Source organism: Centruroides vittatus, unplaced genomic scaffold (assembly GCF_030686945.1).
Source record: "Centruroides vittatus isolate TY-2023 unplaced genomic scaffold, ASM3068694v2 scaffold_654, whole genome shotgun sequence".
NCBI lineage: Eukaryota > Metazoa > Arthropoda > Arachnida > Scorpiones > Buthidae > Centruroides > Centruroides vittatus.
In genome coordinates, this window is record NW_027122714.1 from 528,196 (window position 1) to 544,264 (window position 16,069).

The window sequence follows — 16,069 nt, forward strand, 5'->3', positions numbered from 1 at the left end:
TTAAAGCAGCAAAGAATTTAATTAATTCATCATGAAAACCTGTTTCAATTCAGCTCGTAACAAATGCCGACAATAGAGTGATGTCACTACTTTGTGGCCAAAACAAATTACTCTGATTCTTTACAGTGAGTGGAGATAACAATTAGAAATGCAAACATCAGCAATGGCAAACCTTTTCTGGAGACGGGTCAAAATTGAATTTATAAGTTTAGTAACTCTAAATCGGAGGTCAGCTATTTAATTTAGGTAATTGAAATAACAACAAAATGCTTAAAAAGTTAAAAGTAAAATTTGTAATTTATATCAGAGAAATAACAAATTCTGTGTAAGTACAAAAAGAATAATGTGATTAAAACGGAAAAGTAAATACTTCGTTTAGAGGGAAATCTGCTGCTATGTATTTGATATAATTTTTTTGTAATTAGTAACCTTTAAAACGTTTCATGACAGCTTTCACACGTCATATCAAAGGATTTGATATAGCTTACGTGAAAATGAGGAAGAACCATGTCAAGAAAAAGTTCGACTTGAAAAAACCTAACAGATAATGCATAATATCAATGCAGTGTAGTTGTAGTGTTGTTAAGGTTCTTTTGTTTGATAAGTTCAAACAAAAGAAAAATCAGTTTCCTACCACAACGTTCCTGAAAAGGACAATTTCTATATTGATATCTAAAAATACTTACTCTCAACTAGAAGTATTGATGTCGGCAAATTCCATTTCTTCTTCAGCTTTTGAAATCCCTATTGCTAATGACTACCGAATCCCGTGGTAAATACTCTGTTACCTGTCTTGTTCTTAACTTGTAATAAAATTTTTATACAGTATTTTCAAAAAGATGTGTCTAAAATCTTACTCGTTATTGTAAAACAGTTAAGCATTTTTCTGCTAATTATAAACAGCTGTAGCTTGTGGCCTTGTAATCGGAAGATGCTGAGCAACAACAACTACTTTACATAAACTACAGTATATATACGTAATTTATTATGTAAAGTAAAATTAATTTATAAGTAAGTATACTGGTGTTAAAACTCGCCAGGGATACGTAAGTCTAATAAATTGGTTTTACATAACTAATAACTAACAATACACGACTTTGGAAAATACAAAAATTGTACATGCCTTTCAATAACATTCCATCCGACCAATGAGGAAAACTATGCTCTTTAAAAATTTCGTACTTCATGGCATGGAAGCGTAAGCCGGATTCCCACGAGAAACCGATGGAAGAAGGACAACCGGAAGCAGTCATCGGAAGACCATAAAGTCCTTGAGGCCAGGTTAATATATGAGGACTGTTCGATTTCTAAACAAAAGAGTTTCCTATATTTTATATCACTGGCAAACACAAATAAATGATTACTTAACGAATACCGGTTACCAGTGTCGGAGAGTCCAAACGATTGTGAATAATTACACCGTGTATGAAATATGGTTTTTGTAAATCTACTTGCCACCAGGGTTCGTTTTCAAATTTGGTGGCTGTACAATAACCGCTTGCCATTGTACCGTTTAATCTGCCGTCGACGGCCAAAGAAGAATAGCGCTTCTCTAAAGTGCTGCTCTGCTTTGTTAGCTTTCCATTAGCAATATTCTTCAGAATCTTAAAATTATCTGCAAGATATACAAAATGAAATGCATTTTATTTTAATAAAAAAATGTCGAGTTTATCGAGAATATTACTAGAATAATTTAAAATATTTTAAAAGCTATTCAGGTGTTTTTATTATAATTTATACATACTCCTTGCGTTAACGTGCCTTTAGTTAACACATTTTCGTTTTAATGGGCAATTTTTAAATTAGCCTACGTGCCACATTTTTGGTATAACTAGTTCCAAAGATTTACTAAACAAGGATGCTATTAAAATCCAGGAGGGTTGGTTTGTTTTGTTTGTTTATGGCAAGGTGGGTATAATGACGATCTGCTGGGATGACTCCTGGGAGGATTGTCTGTAGGAAACTGGCCCTTATTTATGTATAAACATGAAGAAAATATGGAAAACTCCACGTCTCTAGGCATACAAAGATATCCAGTATTTCTGTCATATGCTTGAAGGCCGACATTTCATATTCTATACCTTCACCCTTTGAAAGTGACATACAACGATTTGCCATGCCAGATCTAGCAACAAGATTTCAATCTAGATCTGGCATGGCAAATCGTTCACAATTCACGACAGACATTCGGCACATCAAAGGGCTCGGGAATATCATTGCTGATAGTTTGTCCCAAATTGAAGCTGTCGACTTGCCAACTCCAATTGACTCTCTCCAAATCACTATAGAACAACATGACGACGGACTAAAACCTGCTCACGTTCGTTTCCTCTACCAGCCTTCACTTTTGATACACCTGGCAGGTTCACCGTATTATCCGGGTAATTCAAACATATCCACACAAATCACGTAGGTTCCTTTCTTCCCCATTGTGAAACACTTCCTACTGTCACCCGTGTTGACAAGTGTACCCAGCGGTAGCTGGAAGTGACACCCATCCCAGATAGTTCCGCAGACACGATGGCCAGAGCATTCTACTTACTTAAATATCCCACTTCGGGGTTCCAGCATATCTCTCCCTGGATTAGGGGAAGCAATTTGAGTCATCATTATTCAAGTCGTTCACTGCCTTACTGGGCATAATCTGCATCAGGACTACTCTATCATTGTGTGGCAAATAGAATGGTAGAATATTTTCACGGGATTAAATGTCTTACCATCAATCACTGGAATGATGTACTGTACTTCCCGTATACTTGGCTTATGACCCACATCCGCATTTAAGGAGAATATCAAAGCCAATGTTGGCCTAGTTTACGGCACTACACTTCATCTTCCCAGTGAGTTTCTTGTTCCATCCCAGATGATCATAGACCCTACCACCTTCGTTGACCAACTCAAAATGTATACGTAAAATCTTCGACTTTAACTTGAGTCATAACAGGAGCCACTACTTTCGTTCGCCCACAACTCCACGTCTGCACACGCTTATTAGAAAGGACAACACTACACGAAATCCCTCCAACCAACTTACGATGGCCCTTATCGAGTCCTTGCTCGTACAGGCAAAATATTTAAATTGTTGATGAACAATAAACCATCCATATCAATGTTGAGCACCTCAAGTTGCTTTTCTCCCCAACGATCCATCTACGCAACACACAAACTTGTTTGACTTAATACACGAACAGTAGACAAACTTTTCCAGCAACGCCCTCCAGATGACATCAGTCAGTCTTCTACGCAGTCTCTCACCATCAATAAAGAACAAACATTCGTCGCCACGATCTGGTTGTTGTATTTGTCTCAACCAGTGTTACTCGACGTTTTGCCACATCACAATGTCCTCTATATGTTTTTCCTAATTCTCTACGTCATGAGCTAAAGCTTAATAAGACTAATGAAGGCGTGACTTAAGTTTTACTATACTATATTTTTGCTGGAAATAGTGTGGAAGGTGTGATTTAATATATATGTTTTTCTTCTGACTTTACTTTTTTCACTGGCAGGGTAGTACTGTGGCGGCCACATACCGGCATCTTACCAGCTCTTCCGTCTTCCTTGGAAGAAGAAATGTTTTCGAGTTCATAGAAAAAACTACGGGAAAAAGAGGGAAGGTTTGGAAACCAGATGTAATTAGAACTAGTCAATCGCACCTCTCGAAACGTTCCGTCTTTTGTACAATATTCCTTTCATGTTTTAAAATAAAGTTGTAGTAATAGAGAAAACAAAGTGAGCTGATCAATTTCTTTCTCCTGTCATGCCTCACAACAATGCCAACAGGATTATGATCTGCTACAATTCTATGACTCGATGAGAAAGGCTTTTGTGTGTAATACAAAAGGAAACAAAGAAAAACAGTTCAAAAATAAAGATATATAATGAACTTCTGTGTATTTCTGCCATAAATAGCCTCCCTTCCTTTTCTCCTCATTGTGTCTGCATCAAGTCAAATTCAAATACAATACTAGGCTGTCCTTATAGTGTTCCAAGCAGCACCAATAGAACTTCCATTCCTTCCTCAAAGACACAGACAAATAATCATCCATGTCTTTGAGCATAAGCATTGACAGACAGGTGCAGGATCAAGAAATAAACATCTAGCCTGAATAGTATCCAAAGATAAAAATCTACATACTGTATACATGGGGAGTACAGAACAAAAGAAAAGGCGAATTAAAGAAAAAATAACATGTATAAGACCACAAAATAAATCTATTTAACAAACATGATTTAGGGAATCAACTGACTGATTAGTTGGTCTTAATTCGTATATTTTTCCAATACAAAATTTTGTAGGCGACCTTTTACAAGGTCACCTACAGAATTTTGTATCAGGCGTTGTATGGGAAATTTGCTTGGCATGTTTTCACTTCATTAGCTATTATCAAGGAACGTGTGTATCTATTGTGTTAACCAAAGACCGACTACCATTACATTCATTCATCGACAATATTTTATTTTCAATTTTGGACAAATACTTTTATTAATTTTACTTTAATTATCAAAATGTAGCATACCTTTCTTCTGAATATTTTGTACCGGTTGCACAAATTTATAAGTAGCATGAAATCCTCTTCCGTTTCCAAAACGCTTCCATTTGGTAATATAAACTAAAGTCATGATGGGTTGAGTAGAATATACTACTCCTTGGTAATTATAATTACAAAATCTTCCAATTAAAAACTTGTCATTGATGCCTTCTCCGTCATAAATGTTAAGTATTCCTTGTTCCGGAGTACAATTTCTTGATGCTAGCGTGCCTGGTATATCAAAATCGTTGAAGTTGAGTTCGACCACAAGAGATTGAGAAGACGGCCCATTCTGTCGAAGAATCCAAGAATGGTTGTATTTCTTAGAATTAGAATACCAATGATCCGGAAAAGGGTATCTGTAACATGCAAATATTGTAATAATCAATTTATAACAAAATTTACAATTTATCTTATAATAATGATTTGTACCCTTCAGACGCAATTATTCCACAGGTTTCATCGCAGAATGTCGTGCCTCCATTCTGTCCAACTGCAGCATTACAACCAACACAATCTAACACACATTGTTAAACATTAAATGACGTACATAATCATAATAAAATCATATATCAATGTAATTAAACTAAAATTAGAAAGATTAAAAGGGTTTCTATTCTATATTTCATTATGTTTCAGATACCGAAATTGGAAACTTTGAAGTATATACAGGATTGTTCAAAACTAATGTAGCAGAGGATTCTCCCACAATAGCATGTATATATGTGCCTTATGGGGTGTTGCCAGCGGAACATGTAATCTTTGGAGTATATCATTGTAATCATGATGATATATCACAGTTATTACTACTTATTTTATGAATGTGCAACAAAACTGTATAACTTAACCATTTTATTACTATATTATATTATTATATGCACCATATTGGGGTTAAAGTGTGAGCTGATTGATAGCCACGGAGGGACATGGGCAGAGTCAATGCGGTGAGTGACCAATATGGTTATACCTAAATTTAGTTGCTTATTTAATTATTCTGAAAGAGAAGATCGGACGGAGATCTGGATAGCATAACTGGCAATGGATCTGCATGGTAAGAAAGAGTTCTGAGTTTGAGTTCCACACAAGGCAAATCTTTCCTTCCAGAATATTATAAAATTAATTGATTTATAATTATTATAGTTAACAAGAGATGGAAGGATGGCCTCCTGCCAAATTGCTTAGTAATTGTTTAGCCTTAATAGCCCAAAAAAGAAACTGTAGTAAAATATCAAACAGCCAGAAAGAGATAAAGTACGATATGTGCTATGCGGGGGAATATCCTCTGTGTTTTACTTTTGAATAACCCTGCATAGTTCTTAAGCTATTTTATTGATGTTTGATGCCATTAAATATACCTGATCTTTTGAATACAGCTCGAAATCCACTTCTTGATGGTAAACGTTCGTCTTGATTACAAGTTATTAATGTAATGTTAATTGATGTAGCAGATCCTTGTGATATGTAATAAGGTGGTGCATTACCCTGTCTTTTAATAACAATAATATTGCCTTCTTCTGGTTTTGCACTTACTGTTACAACATCTTGGCATCCAGGAACAGAATTATAGGCTCCGAAATGAATAACATCATAATCTGGAAATGTCAGTTCTATCATATCACCTGCAGTTATGACGACTTTCCATGTAAATCTGTGGAAGGGTGGAGGATATGAACTTGGAAATTCTGGACTTGTAATTTCTGCAGGAGCATTATGTATTCCTTTAGATTCATCTAAAAATTTATAAAAATTTTTAAACTGGATTATATAGTAATATATTTTTGTTACAAAAGTCAAACACAGACTATGACAAAAAACATGAAAGATGTACTTGAGAGAAAAGCAGTAATTAATATATAAGGTCTCAAAGCGGCATTAAAGACTTCGGTTAGATTTACCTATGGTAGTCAAAATGGCGGCCCTTCCGGTCGCCATGTTGTTTGCGCACGCACATGTGCAAACAAGATGGCGACCTTCTAAAATAACCAAAACGCGCCTAGCTTTTTACTTTTTTTTTTAAACTAAAATAATTTTAAAACGTAAACTTGCTACTTACTATTTCGTGTGCTTTTGGTTTCATTTCCTTCATTTGGATCGAAGTCGAAACAAAAAAAAGACATCATTCTACCTTAAATCCATCTAAAATTGGACGTAGTGATTTACAAGTTTGGATATATCAGTTGTTTTGCCTGGAGTGTACATAAAAATTTAAGCGTCTGGAGAATTTAAGCCTTGCGGTTCGCTTCTCTCGCAATTTCGACTGCGATAGGCAACGTCTCCTCGGCCAGTTGCACCTCCGCTGCTCGGCCACGTTGTCTCGTAGCCTCGGAACGTACGAGAAAAATAGCCTTGTTTTGAACGTTAAAGCATGAATCACTAACCTCAGCAATGTCCGTCAGAGCACGAACAGTCAAACGCCACCAAAATTAAAATTTAATAACAATTATCGTAATGATTAACAAAATTTTGGAAATAAATTTCGTCTAAATAATTTAGTTTTATAACAATCATACAGTAAACTTACGTAGGCTACACACAGCAAGCAACGACGAACCTTCGCACACGTCGCACAACCTATTTATTTGCATATTACCACAATAAACAGTCATCTACTACGTCATTTTTATTAATTTACATTTTTAAGCACAACCATATTTCCGCCGCTATCATCAAAAATACATATTTTGTCACACGTGTTGTTAGAGATCTCCCTCTGTCAACATTTTCACCAATAATTACCAAATAAATTCGTCTTCCTACATTTTTTTTTTTTTTTGGACGACTGTTAAAAAGTAGTCACCATTGGGCACATTATACTATTCGTTAAATTTGAAAAAAAAAATGAATTGTACAAACTTTTATAAAACACGAACACCATTCGAAAAAACACCAACATGCACTATCAGTCCACGCCATAACATAACTCGATATTCGTATAATTCTTCATGTTTCCACATTGTAAAATTTTGAAGAAAATTTGCATAAAAAACCAACAGTACGATAAACGCCATCTATGTTTTACTTCTAAACACGCATGCCATCGAGATTACCGGAAGAGCTGCCATTTTGACTACCATAGGTAAATCTAACGAAGACTTCAATATATAAAAAATGCAAACTGGAGATGAGCCAGACATATGGTAAAATTGCTGATAATGGAATGGTGAATTATAATGGTAAAAAAGAGGAAGACTAATCAGCGAATGGAGAAGTGAAATTGCTAGGCTAGTTTGGGTAGAACAAACGAACAAAACAAATCAAAGTAATACAAATTGCCGAGATAACCTTCATTTAGAATAGATCAAAAATGGTTAAACAAGATATTTTTATTTATATTAAAAGACTTACCGATATGCCCTTGTTGATAACAGATCAAAGGTCCTAAAGTATGACTTCCAGCTTTGTTTGGTTTTCCCAAATCTCCAAATCGTAACTGAAATACGGGCAATCTGGAAGAATCTAATAAAAGACCAGAATCTTCTAGCCACCGCTTGTCGTCTTTAGCATCACAGTTACAAGTACTATTTCTTTTAGTAGGTTCACAATAAGGATGACATCCGCAAGTTCTACTGTCCGTTTCTGCACCTCCCCAATAATATTGCTTCATTCTATTTCGACCGACCCACCTAAAAATGATCTATTTAGTTGAAATTTAAAATTAATGAATCTACATTATATAGATAAAGCTTTCATTACCAACTTAAAGGATTAGGATACCATAAACCGAGTTTGGCACCCTTGCAATTCCATCTGATAAACTGCTGACACGAAAATGAATTATCAATGACACTTGTTAAATGTCGATCGGTTACTTCTCGGTAACTAATGTTTCGTTCATACGCTTCCATTCCTTCGTTTCCTATAATATCTATGGGCTCTTCAGAATCATGATGAATTACAGTTAAAGCCTGAAGTATTAAAGATTTCAAACTTTTCAGTTTATAAAACCCATTATATTATTTCCTAGGTTTACAAGAAATACTAGAAATATAGTAAATACTAAATAATTTATACATTATTTATTTATGGGGTTAATAAGTTATAAATATATTTATATATTTATTTACTAAACAACCCGACAAAACACGGCCTGATAACCAATGTGGTGTTTAGTAAATTTACATTGTACAAAAACTGCAGGCAGATTCAAAGGTTCTATATATAACCTTAGAAGAATGCTACCATTTTAAATTAATGTAATTACAATGTTCTTGATAATAATTAACATAATGTAGATTAAAACATTGGAAAACTGTCCATTTGACCATTACAATTTCTCAATATATTCACTTCACATCACATGGCACACGTCCAACCTATACTCAAATTCTCCCTATGCTTGCTATGGCATATTGTTATCACGCTCCCACGGGAGTTACAATGCTCTGCATATCACTTGTACAATGTGTATACAATACCAAATAATTCTGACTTTGCCAACTTCAGAACACAAAACGCCTTCTCTGTTGTGGGGGGTCTCCATTTTTATTTTTGGTGCTTCCTAGTGGTGGTAGATAGCAAGACGTTTGAATGCACATGGGAGATAAAACTCGGACAGTTACTGTTTGGGTAGATGTACGTCACATACTTCTCGGATAATAATTAACATAATTATAGTAGTTTAAAATGGCAAAGTTCATTTTGGAAGACTCTGTATATAAACTTAAAAATCTAGAAATTATGAAGTACAGGTAACCCCTATATAACACGGGAGTTATGTTCCAAATAATTGCCGTGTTATACGAAACAAAAAACTAGTACGAAAAGGGGGGGTTATGTTCCAAAAAATTAAAAAACATGCTATTATATTTTCATAATTAAGATAAATATCTTTATTATAATTTTCTTAAGAAGTGATGCATATTAATATAAATTAAACAACACCAAAAGCAGAAGCGTCGAGATCTGGCAACACTGAAACAAGTTTCGAGAAGAACCACGTGTATCAACAGAAGACGGGAAAAGAAAATTTACATACTGTACTTAAGTACTAATAGTTCACGAAAATTATGCAATAAATCTGATAGTACGTACGCGCTCGAATGAAAAATGTCAAATGAGGTATCTTTCGCACTTAAAAGCTTTATCACGTTTATTGAACTGTTGTACGAGGATTTCCCTAATTTCAAATTAGATCAAAAGTTGGCTTTTAATAGTTTTTATCACATTTCATGTTATACGAGGGTTTTACCCAATTCTCGAACAGTATTACAGTGAATCCGTGTTATACGGGGGTGACCTGTATTATTTTAGTTCTAACGCTTTTTTCACACTTCTTGTCATTCTCAAACTTTCGCGTCAAAGGAATTGAATGTTCTGGCTTGAAAATGGCACGAAGTATGTCAGAAACTTGGGCATTAAAGTAATATATAAAGCTGTACTTCGTAGAATTCTATATATTTTTAAAAATTTCTACCTGATAATCAGTGTTGTGTTTAATAAATTTACATTCTACAAAAACAGGAGGCAGATTGCCATCGTCACCGTCTACGTCAATCTCGTAAGAACCCGATTTCTCGATTTGATGGTACCTCAAAAGATCGTCACAGTTCTTACGTGGACGCGAAGCATCATCTAGAAAAATATCAATTTGAATCTATTTTAATATTTGAAAACGATCTTTCTAAAGTAAATTTAGTATTCGCTTACCTGTACAATTTATATGACTAAAATATAAAATCCATATTAAAAATAAAAATTCCATTGCATAGCAATGCCAAAATTATGTAAGATCAGCTGAAAATAAAACATATTTCATAAATTTAAAAAATAGTTTTATTATTGCAATTTCAAAGATTCAATAAAATCCTATAATAGATAAATTGCGCATGTTTAAGCAAAATTTATTGTATATTAAAAAGGAATATTCTAAGAAATTCATAATTAAATAACGTTGAGAATTTCCGAAACTTCAAAACAGTAGCACACTAGAGCTGATATTAGAGAGGGGTCCAAACTAGAACACAAACCTACACTCATCCCTGCACTAAACTGAATGTAGCCACCAACACGGTGGATGAAGAATAAACTTAGATATTGTATGTGCTGTACAGTACTTCCTTATTTGTAGAGCTTTGATTTATTCAGTTTATTATTTATAAAGAAAAATTTTCGGCGGCTTTCAAATTTATATAAATTGATAAACCATATAATAAAATAACGAAAGACGTATCCCATGTTGTCCAGTGGTTAGGAATACCTACTTTCACCCAGGAGGCCGGGTTCGATTCCCAGCATAGAAAGTTGTTTTTAATGTTCTTTTCTCTCAATATTTTACGTTTTCGCCACTATTGATTTCTTCGTGGGTTAATATTAGATGAAATAACTGAATGAAAACGCAGGATGGCCAGCGCGAGGCGTTAGCCCACCGCTAGGATAGGTCCAGTGAACAACCTTGGAAGTCTTGAAAATTTTCAAATATGACTAACAAAGTTAAACAATTAGTTAATGTGAATTAAATAATATAAAATTTATGCAGTAAACAATCTATAACTAAGATTTATGGATTTTAGCTATTACTCAATTGTTTTGGATTTTATCTGTATTAACTTAATTATAGTATTATCTTTCTATTGTTTCTATCCAGTTTAAGAAATTCTCATTGTGTTTGTCAACTTTGAAATTTATAAGATGATAAGAAGTATTGATAATGATGATAATATATCTGAAATTACGTTGAGAATTAATGACAAATTTATAGAAGAATGAGGACATAGGAAATTAGAATACAGCAGTTCTACCTATCCCTACCACGTGAAAATATACATTTTATATCCGAGCAATCACTGCGATGGTTGCGTGATCGCGTCGCTTCGCGCACATTTAATTTGTTTTAATAAAATATAAAAATATATATTACTACTTTTTTTACCTTCTGAATAAAAATATTTAATGATTTTTGTCAAACAGTAAAATAAATAAAATTTTTAACTCCAAAACATAAAAATTAATGAATAATACGCACACGCCGCGATGAGACGCGTTTAAAAGCGTTTGGTTGATTTATTAATTAAAAATATCCTACCCTTATTAGAAATCTGGTTAAACTTTAAATCGTTATTTTATTTTCTAATAATGTTTATAAAACAATAGAATAATGGTTAGTTTGAAATGATTAGATATAAATAAGTACATGATAAAATTCGATTACGTTGACGCGCGTCTTGCGTCGTGTCGCGCACAGACATAAAACTCTAAAAATTAAAAATGATTAATTATTACTAAATCATAGATATAAAACCAAGTAAAAATTATATATTGTTAATAAACATTTTAGAAAACAATAAAATCAAGCTAGTTTAAAGCTAATTTTACTACTAATAACACTTAATCTACGCGACGCGGCCGACGCGAATTGGCGCACGTAGAAAGTTTACAAAATAATTTACCATAAAACTAATAAATTTAACAACCGAAACTTGTGTTTAATGCACGCTCAATTATTTTAATATTTGATATGCAGAAAATACAAATAACTTCTATAATTATTAAGAAATTCGACGTATAATCCACGCACGAAGCGACAAGACGCGTCTTGTCGCGTCGCGCGTGGTGTCAGATATTACACTTTAACGCATCAAACCTTATTAAAATAATTAATTTTGAATGTATTTATAAATTTTCAAGCTTTCGATAATGATTTTTGAGTAAAAGAATAAAGTAAATATATATCAATACTTAAGAAGCGATAAATGTTGAAAGTAAAGTGTAACTTATCGATATTGTCAAGATGCTGTAATCTATTCAAGATATCCCTATGACACTCACAAGAAGGATATCAATTTAATTGCAATTAATTATATTATACTAAAACCTAATTAATTCTACAAAAAATCATAGATTATACTTAAAAACTAGGAAGTAAATTTAATTTTACAGCGAGACTTACCCCTAATTTCCGTGTGATTGACACTTAAAATTTCAAAATTTCTTCGAAATTTGTAACATTTGTAAGCGAATTAATTGTTTCGAGCGACCACATGATCGATAAGAGATTAAATTGTTTTGAAATGATCGAAAAGATTATCGCCCTTTGTTAGATTTCGTGTAGACAAATGGCATAACTTGGCATGTGAACTATAAATAAGAAAAACAATTTGAATAGAAACACTTTAATTTAATAAGAAAATATTTAATTACATTCATTTTAAATTATAAAAGTTAAAAATTAATCTTATTTCAATGTTGACGTTAATCGATAGACATTCCTTTTCGTAAGATCTGATGACCTTATCTCTGATCGTCTTAATTGGGGCCCCATTCGATGCGCTACACTTCTTACGGATCCTTAAGTTATAATGCATAAGCGACCCTTTCACTATATCATGAAACGTGAGGCCCGAACCTATAGCTCGTTTAGCAGTGTCGTGCCGTCATTGGAAGCGGCGGAAGCACGGCTTACCTTGTATTTTCTAAAATATAAATTCATATTGGGCGATTATTTTCATATTTTAACGTACTTTCAATTAATTAAAATTAATATTTTATTATAACCGCATTATGTATCTTATTACAAATTTCTATATTACATGTGAAAAAAACGATAAGATTGCTATTGTATATTCGAATGTCAGTGGCGGAATGGAAGAGCTGTATTGTCGAAACCGGGTCAGCTTCCACGGCGAAAATAACTGAATGGTGTAAAGCAGCCAGATTATAGGCATTGGCGCATGCACTTTACAGAGCACCAACCTCATCCGGCTTAGCTGGTGGAAGCTACACACCAAAATATCGTATAACGCTTCCAACGATTCTATCCCTTAGCCACTGGCAGAGAGCTATCTACGTGAATCGTTTAAGATTTAAAAAGTAAAGAATATTCAATGTTATTTTATGTACTGTACGTTTCTTTGCAAACTTATATTTAATTATAATTTTCTTTTAATTATACTGTAATTATATTGATAGATTTTCAGACATAAAATCTTTGGAATTTTTATCACTTTTAGATGTTAATAATTTTAATATTACGAAAAACAATTTTCACAAGCGTGTTTTAATTCTTTAAATTAAGTAAATTTCATGGGAAATTTTTTGATTTAACTAAATTACGTAGCGAATCGCAATATTTATATTCGTGTCCGGACTATATTGACAAGTAACTCTTAAACATAAAACATATTATAATTAATGTCGATCCGAACAAAGATGTACTAAAAGAATTAATATCATTAATTTTTACGGTACCATCTACCAGTGGGTCTGTTGAGCGCAGTTTTTCGACCACGGAGCGAATTCACACATTGGCCAGGAACGTCCACTCGGTCGGAGGAAAGATTGTGGTCGCTAGCGTTGCTTTCGATAGAAAAAGAGCTTTCAAATACGTTGATGGAGTCGACGACAAACGACTTTCACGATAAAGTAATTAACGACTTTGCGGAAAAACTCGCCAAATAGAGTTAGTTTATAAAAAACTTTTTAAAAAAGTTTTTTTATCATTGTTTGTATCGTATCAATTTGTATTATGTATGTATTATTTGCATTTTAGAACTAAAATACATAAATTGTTTATTTTTGTTATTTCCAGTATTTGTTTAAAACTTTTATGGAAATGTGATGTACCGGACAGGTCTGACCCGTCACCAAAGACGCGAAAAAATGGTTAATTTAGAGATAAATTTATTAGTTTAAAAAAAAACATAGGAAAAAGTCGTCTGTAGTCGGACACCCATTGTTTATATCAAACTGCCAGGCAGAAACCATAAATCGCGAAAGGAAGTCGTCCTATGATCGGTGGAAGATCGAATTCGTCTTCGATTTTGACTTTTCTCGCGCTGTAGATAATAAGTATCTCGTTACGTTTACTAACGAGGGACCAACCACTCGGAAAGCGTAATTGAGGGAGAACGACCAATCAAAATGGACGAAAGAAAGAACGGAGATTGACATAATCCCCGACAATCGAGGACACCTGACACTCGGTTAACGTTCCAAATAACCAAAACGCCGTGTGTCAACGCGCAAAAAAGAACAATTCCTCGTCTATTGTGCCAACCTGTAACCCGTGCCATTTCGGACTTAGACCGTGTACCCGACGCCAACGGACGAAGTCTCCCCGTGCCTTACAGACTTGTCAACGCCACTGTCCCGGGACCACCTTCGATCGACCATCGAAGAACCACATCGACGCCAGGACGTCCGAACGGATGATTGTCCTAGAGCAGACTATTTTGTACACAGTAATATGTTTATTTTATGTTAAAATAAACGGTTTTTGTCAGATCCTTGTCGTCTTTGTCTTTTCCGCCACCACGCAGAGTACGAATGGACCCTAGACCATTACTGACGTGCAATTAACTGATTGCCCCTGGAAGTCGGTTTCTTACAGAAACACAGCTTCCCTATCATCAAATGTCATGGCACGCCACCGTTGTTTAGGCCTACTTTATATACGAATCTACCTCAAATGAGGTACCTTTTGTGTTGTGGCATGTGTACTTGATAAAATAGCCCCATAATTCCTTCGTTTCCTTGGGGACACCTGCTCCTTATCTTTACATATCTTGTCTCGACCCTTTCATCTATCTAACACTATTCTTGTGATTGAAGAAGGGCAGACAGTCAGATGACCAGGGCTGGATTTTCCTATAGGCTAACTAGGCTTCAGCCTAGGGCCTGAAGATCAAGAGGGGCCCACATTCAAATTGTTAGCAAAATTAAAATTACACTATTCTAAAAACAGTGAACACTAAAACACTGAACCGAAAATAAGGAGAAATTCTATGCATATGACTAATAAAGAAACTTAAAAATGGGAGATGAAAGGGCATCATAAGTGGAATAGCCTAGGGCCTCTTTTCATCTAAATCCGGCCCTGCAGATGACAGTGGAAATTTATAGGTCTACAATTTTTTCAAATTGCAGCCCAATTATTAAGATTTCTTTTTTGAAGATTGTCATTAATACAGTCTGCTACTGGAAAAAAAAAAAAAATTAAATTATTTACTCCTTTACTACAGATTTCAAAAGGAATACGTTTAATTAGAAATTTAAACTAAATTATCTGTAAGATAGTGTTTGCTGAACAGTTTAAAACATTAAAGATGTGAAAAGAGTCAAAGTAAATAATGCTTTCGAGAAAATAATCAAAAAAATATTTGAAAATATGCAATATGATATCCACTTTTAAAAATTTCCGAACAATTTTCTTCTACTTTTAAGTTGCATTAAACATATGTGGCTGCATTTTTTAAGGGTAAATATAACACTATCTTTGGTATCCTGTTCAATATCACTTGTACAAACAACAATTCCTGAGAAATGACCTGTAACTAGACTAACTACCACATGTTTGAGAAATGTGTGAGCAAGTCTTCATAAGTAAAGTACCCTTGGCTGTTATGTACCGAACGATCACAGAGGTTTCTCGTTATCCGAGCGAATGCAATACTTTTTTTATACCGTAATACACAAGAGAAAGTTTAGAATGAAAATGTATTACAAAATGATTTGTTTTCTGTTCCATGCCAGACAAATCATTCATATTAAAATAATAATTACAACACATTTTTATTCTTAAAACCATTTTATGTATATTAGAT

General features: G+C 34.0%; 2 protein-coding genes across 2 annotated transcripts in view; both read right to left on the minus strand.

Annotated features, from left to right (window-relative positions):
- The window catches only part of LOC136989546 (uncharacterized protein NKAPD1-like), a 106,598-nt gene extending 90,932 nt beyond the window's left edge, over positions 1-15,666 (minus strand). The window contains exon 1 of the mRNA XM_067287761.1: positions 15,652-15,666. The gene's annotated coding sequence lies outside the window, so the exon portion shown is untranslated. The remainder of the gene's footprint in view (positions 1-15,651) is intronic.
- Positions 1,053-10,107, minus strand: LOC136989554 (uncharacterized; the record flags this gene model as incomplete). The annotated part of the gene is made up of 8 exons (XM_067287769.1): positions 1,053-1,307; positions 1,383-1,615; positions 4,521-4,891; positions 4,965-5,049; positions 5,888-6,262; positions 7,878-8,155; positions 8,226-8,437; positions 9,946-10,107. Coding segments are annotated over 8 exons (1,971 nt in total), but the record flags the coding sequence as incomplete, so codon positions are not given.
- Positions 15,667-16,069: the final 403 nt, after the last annotated feature.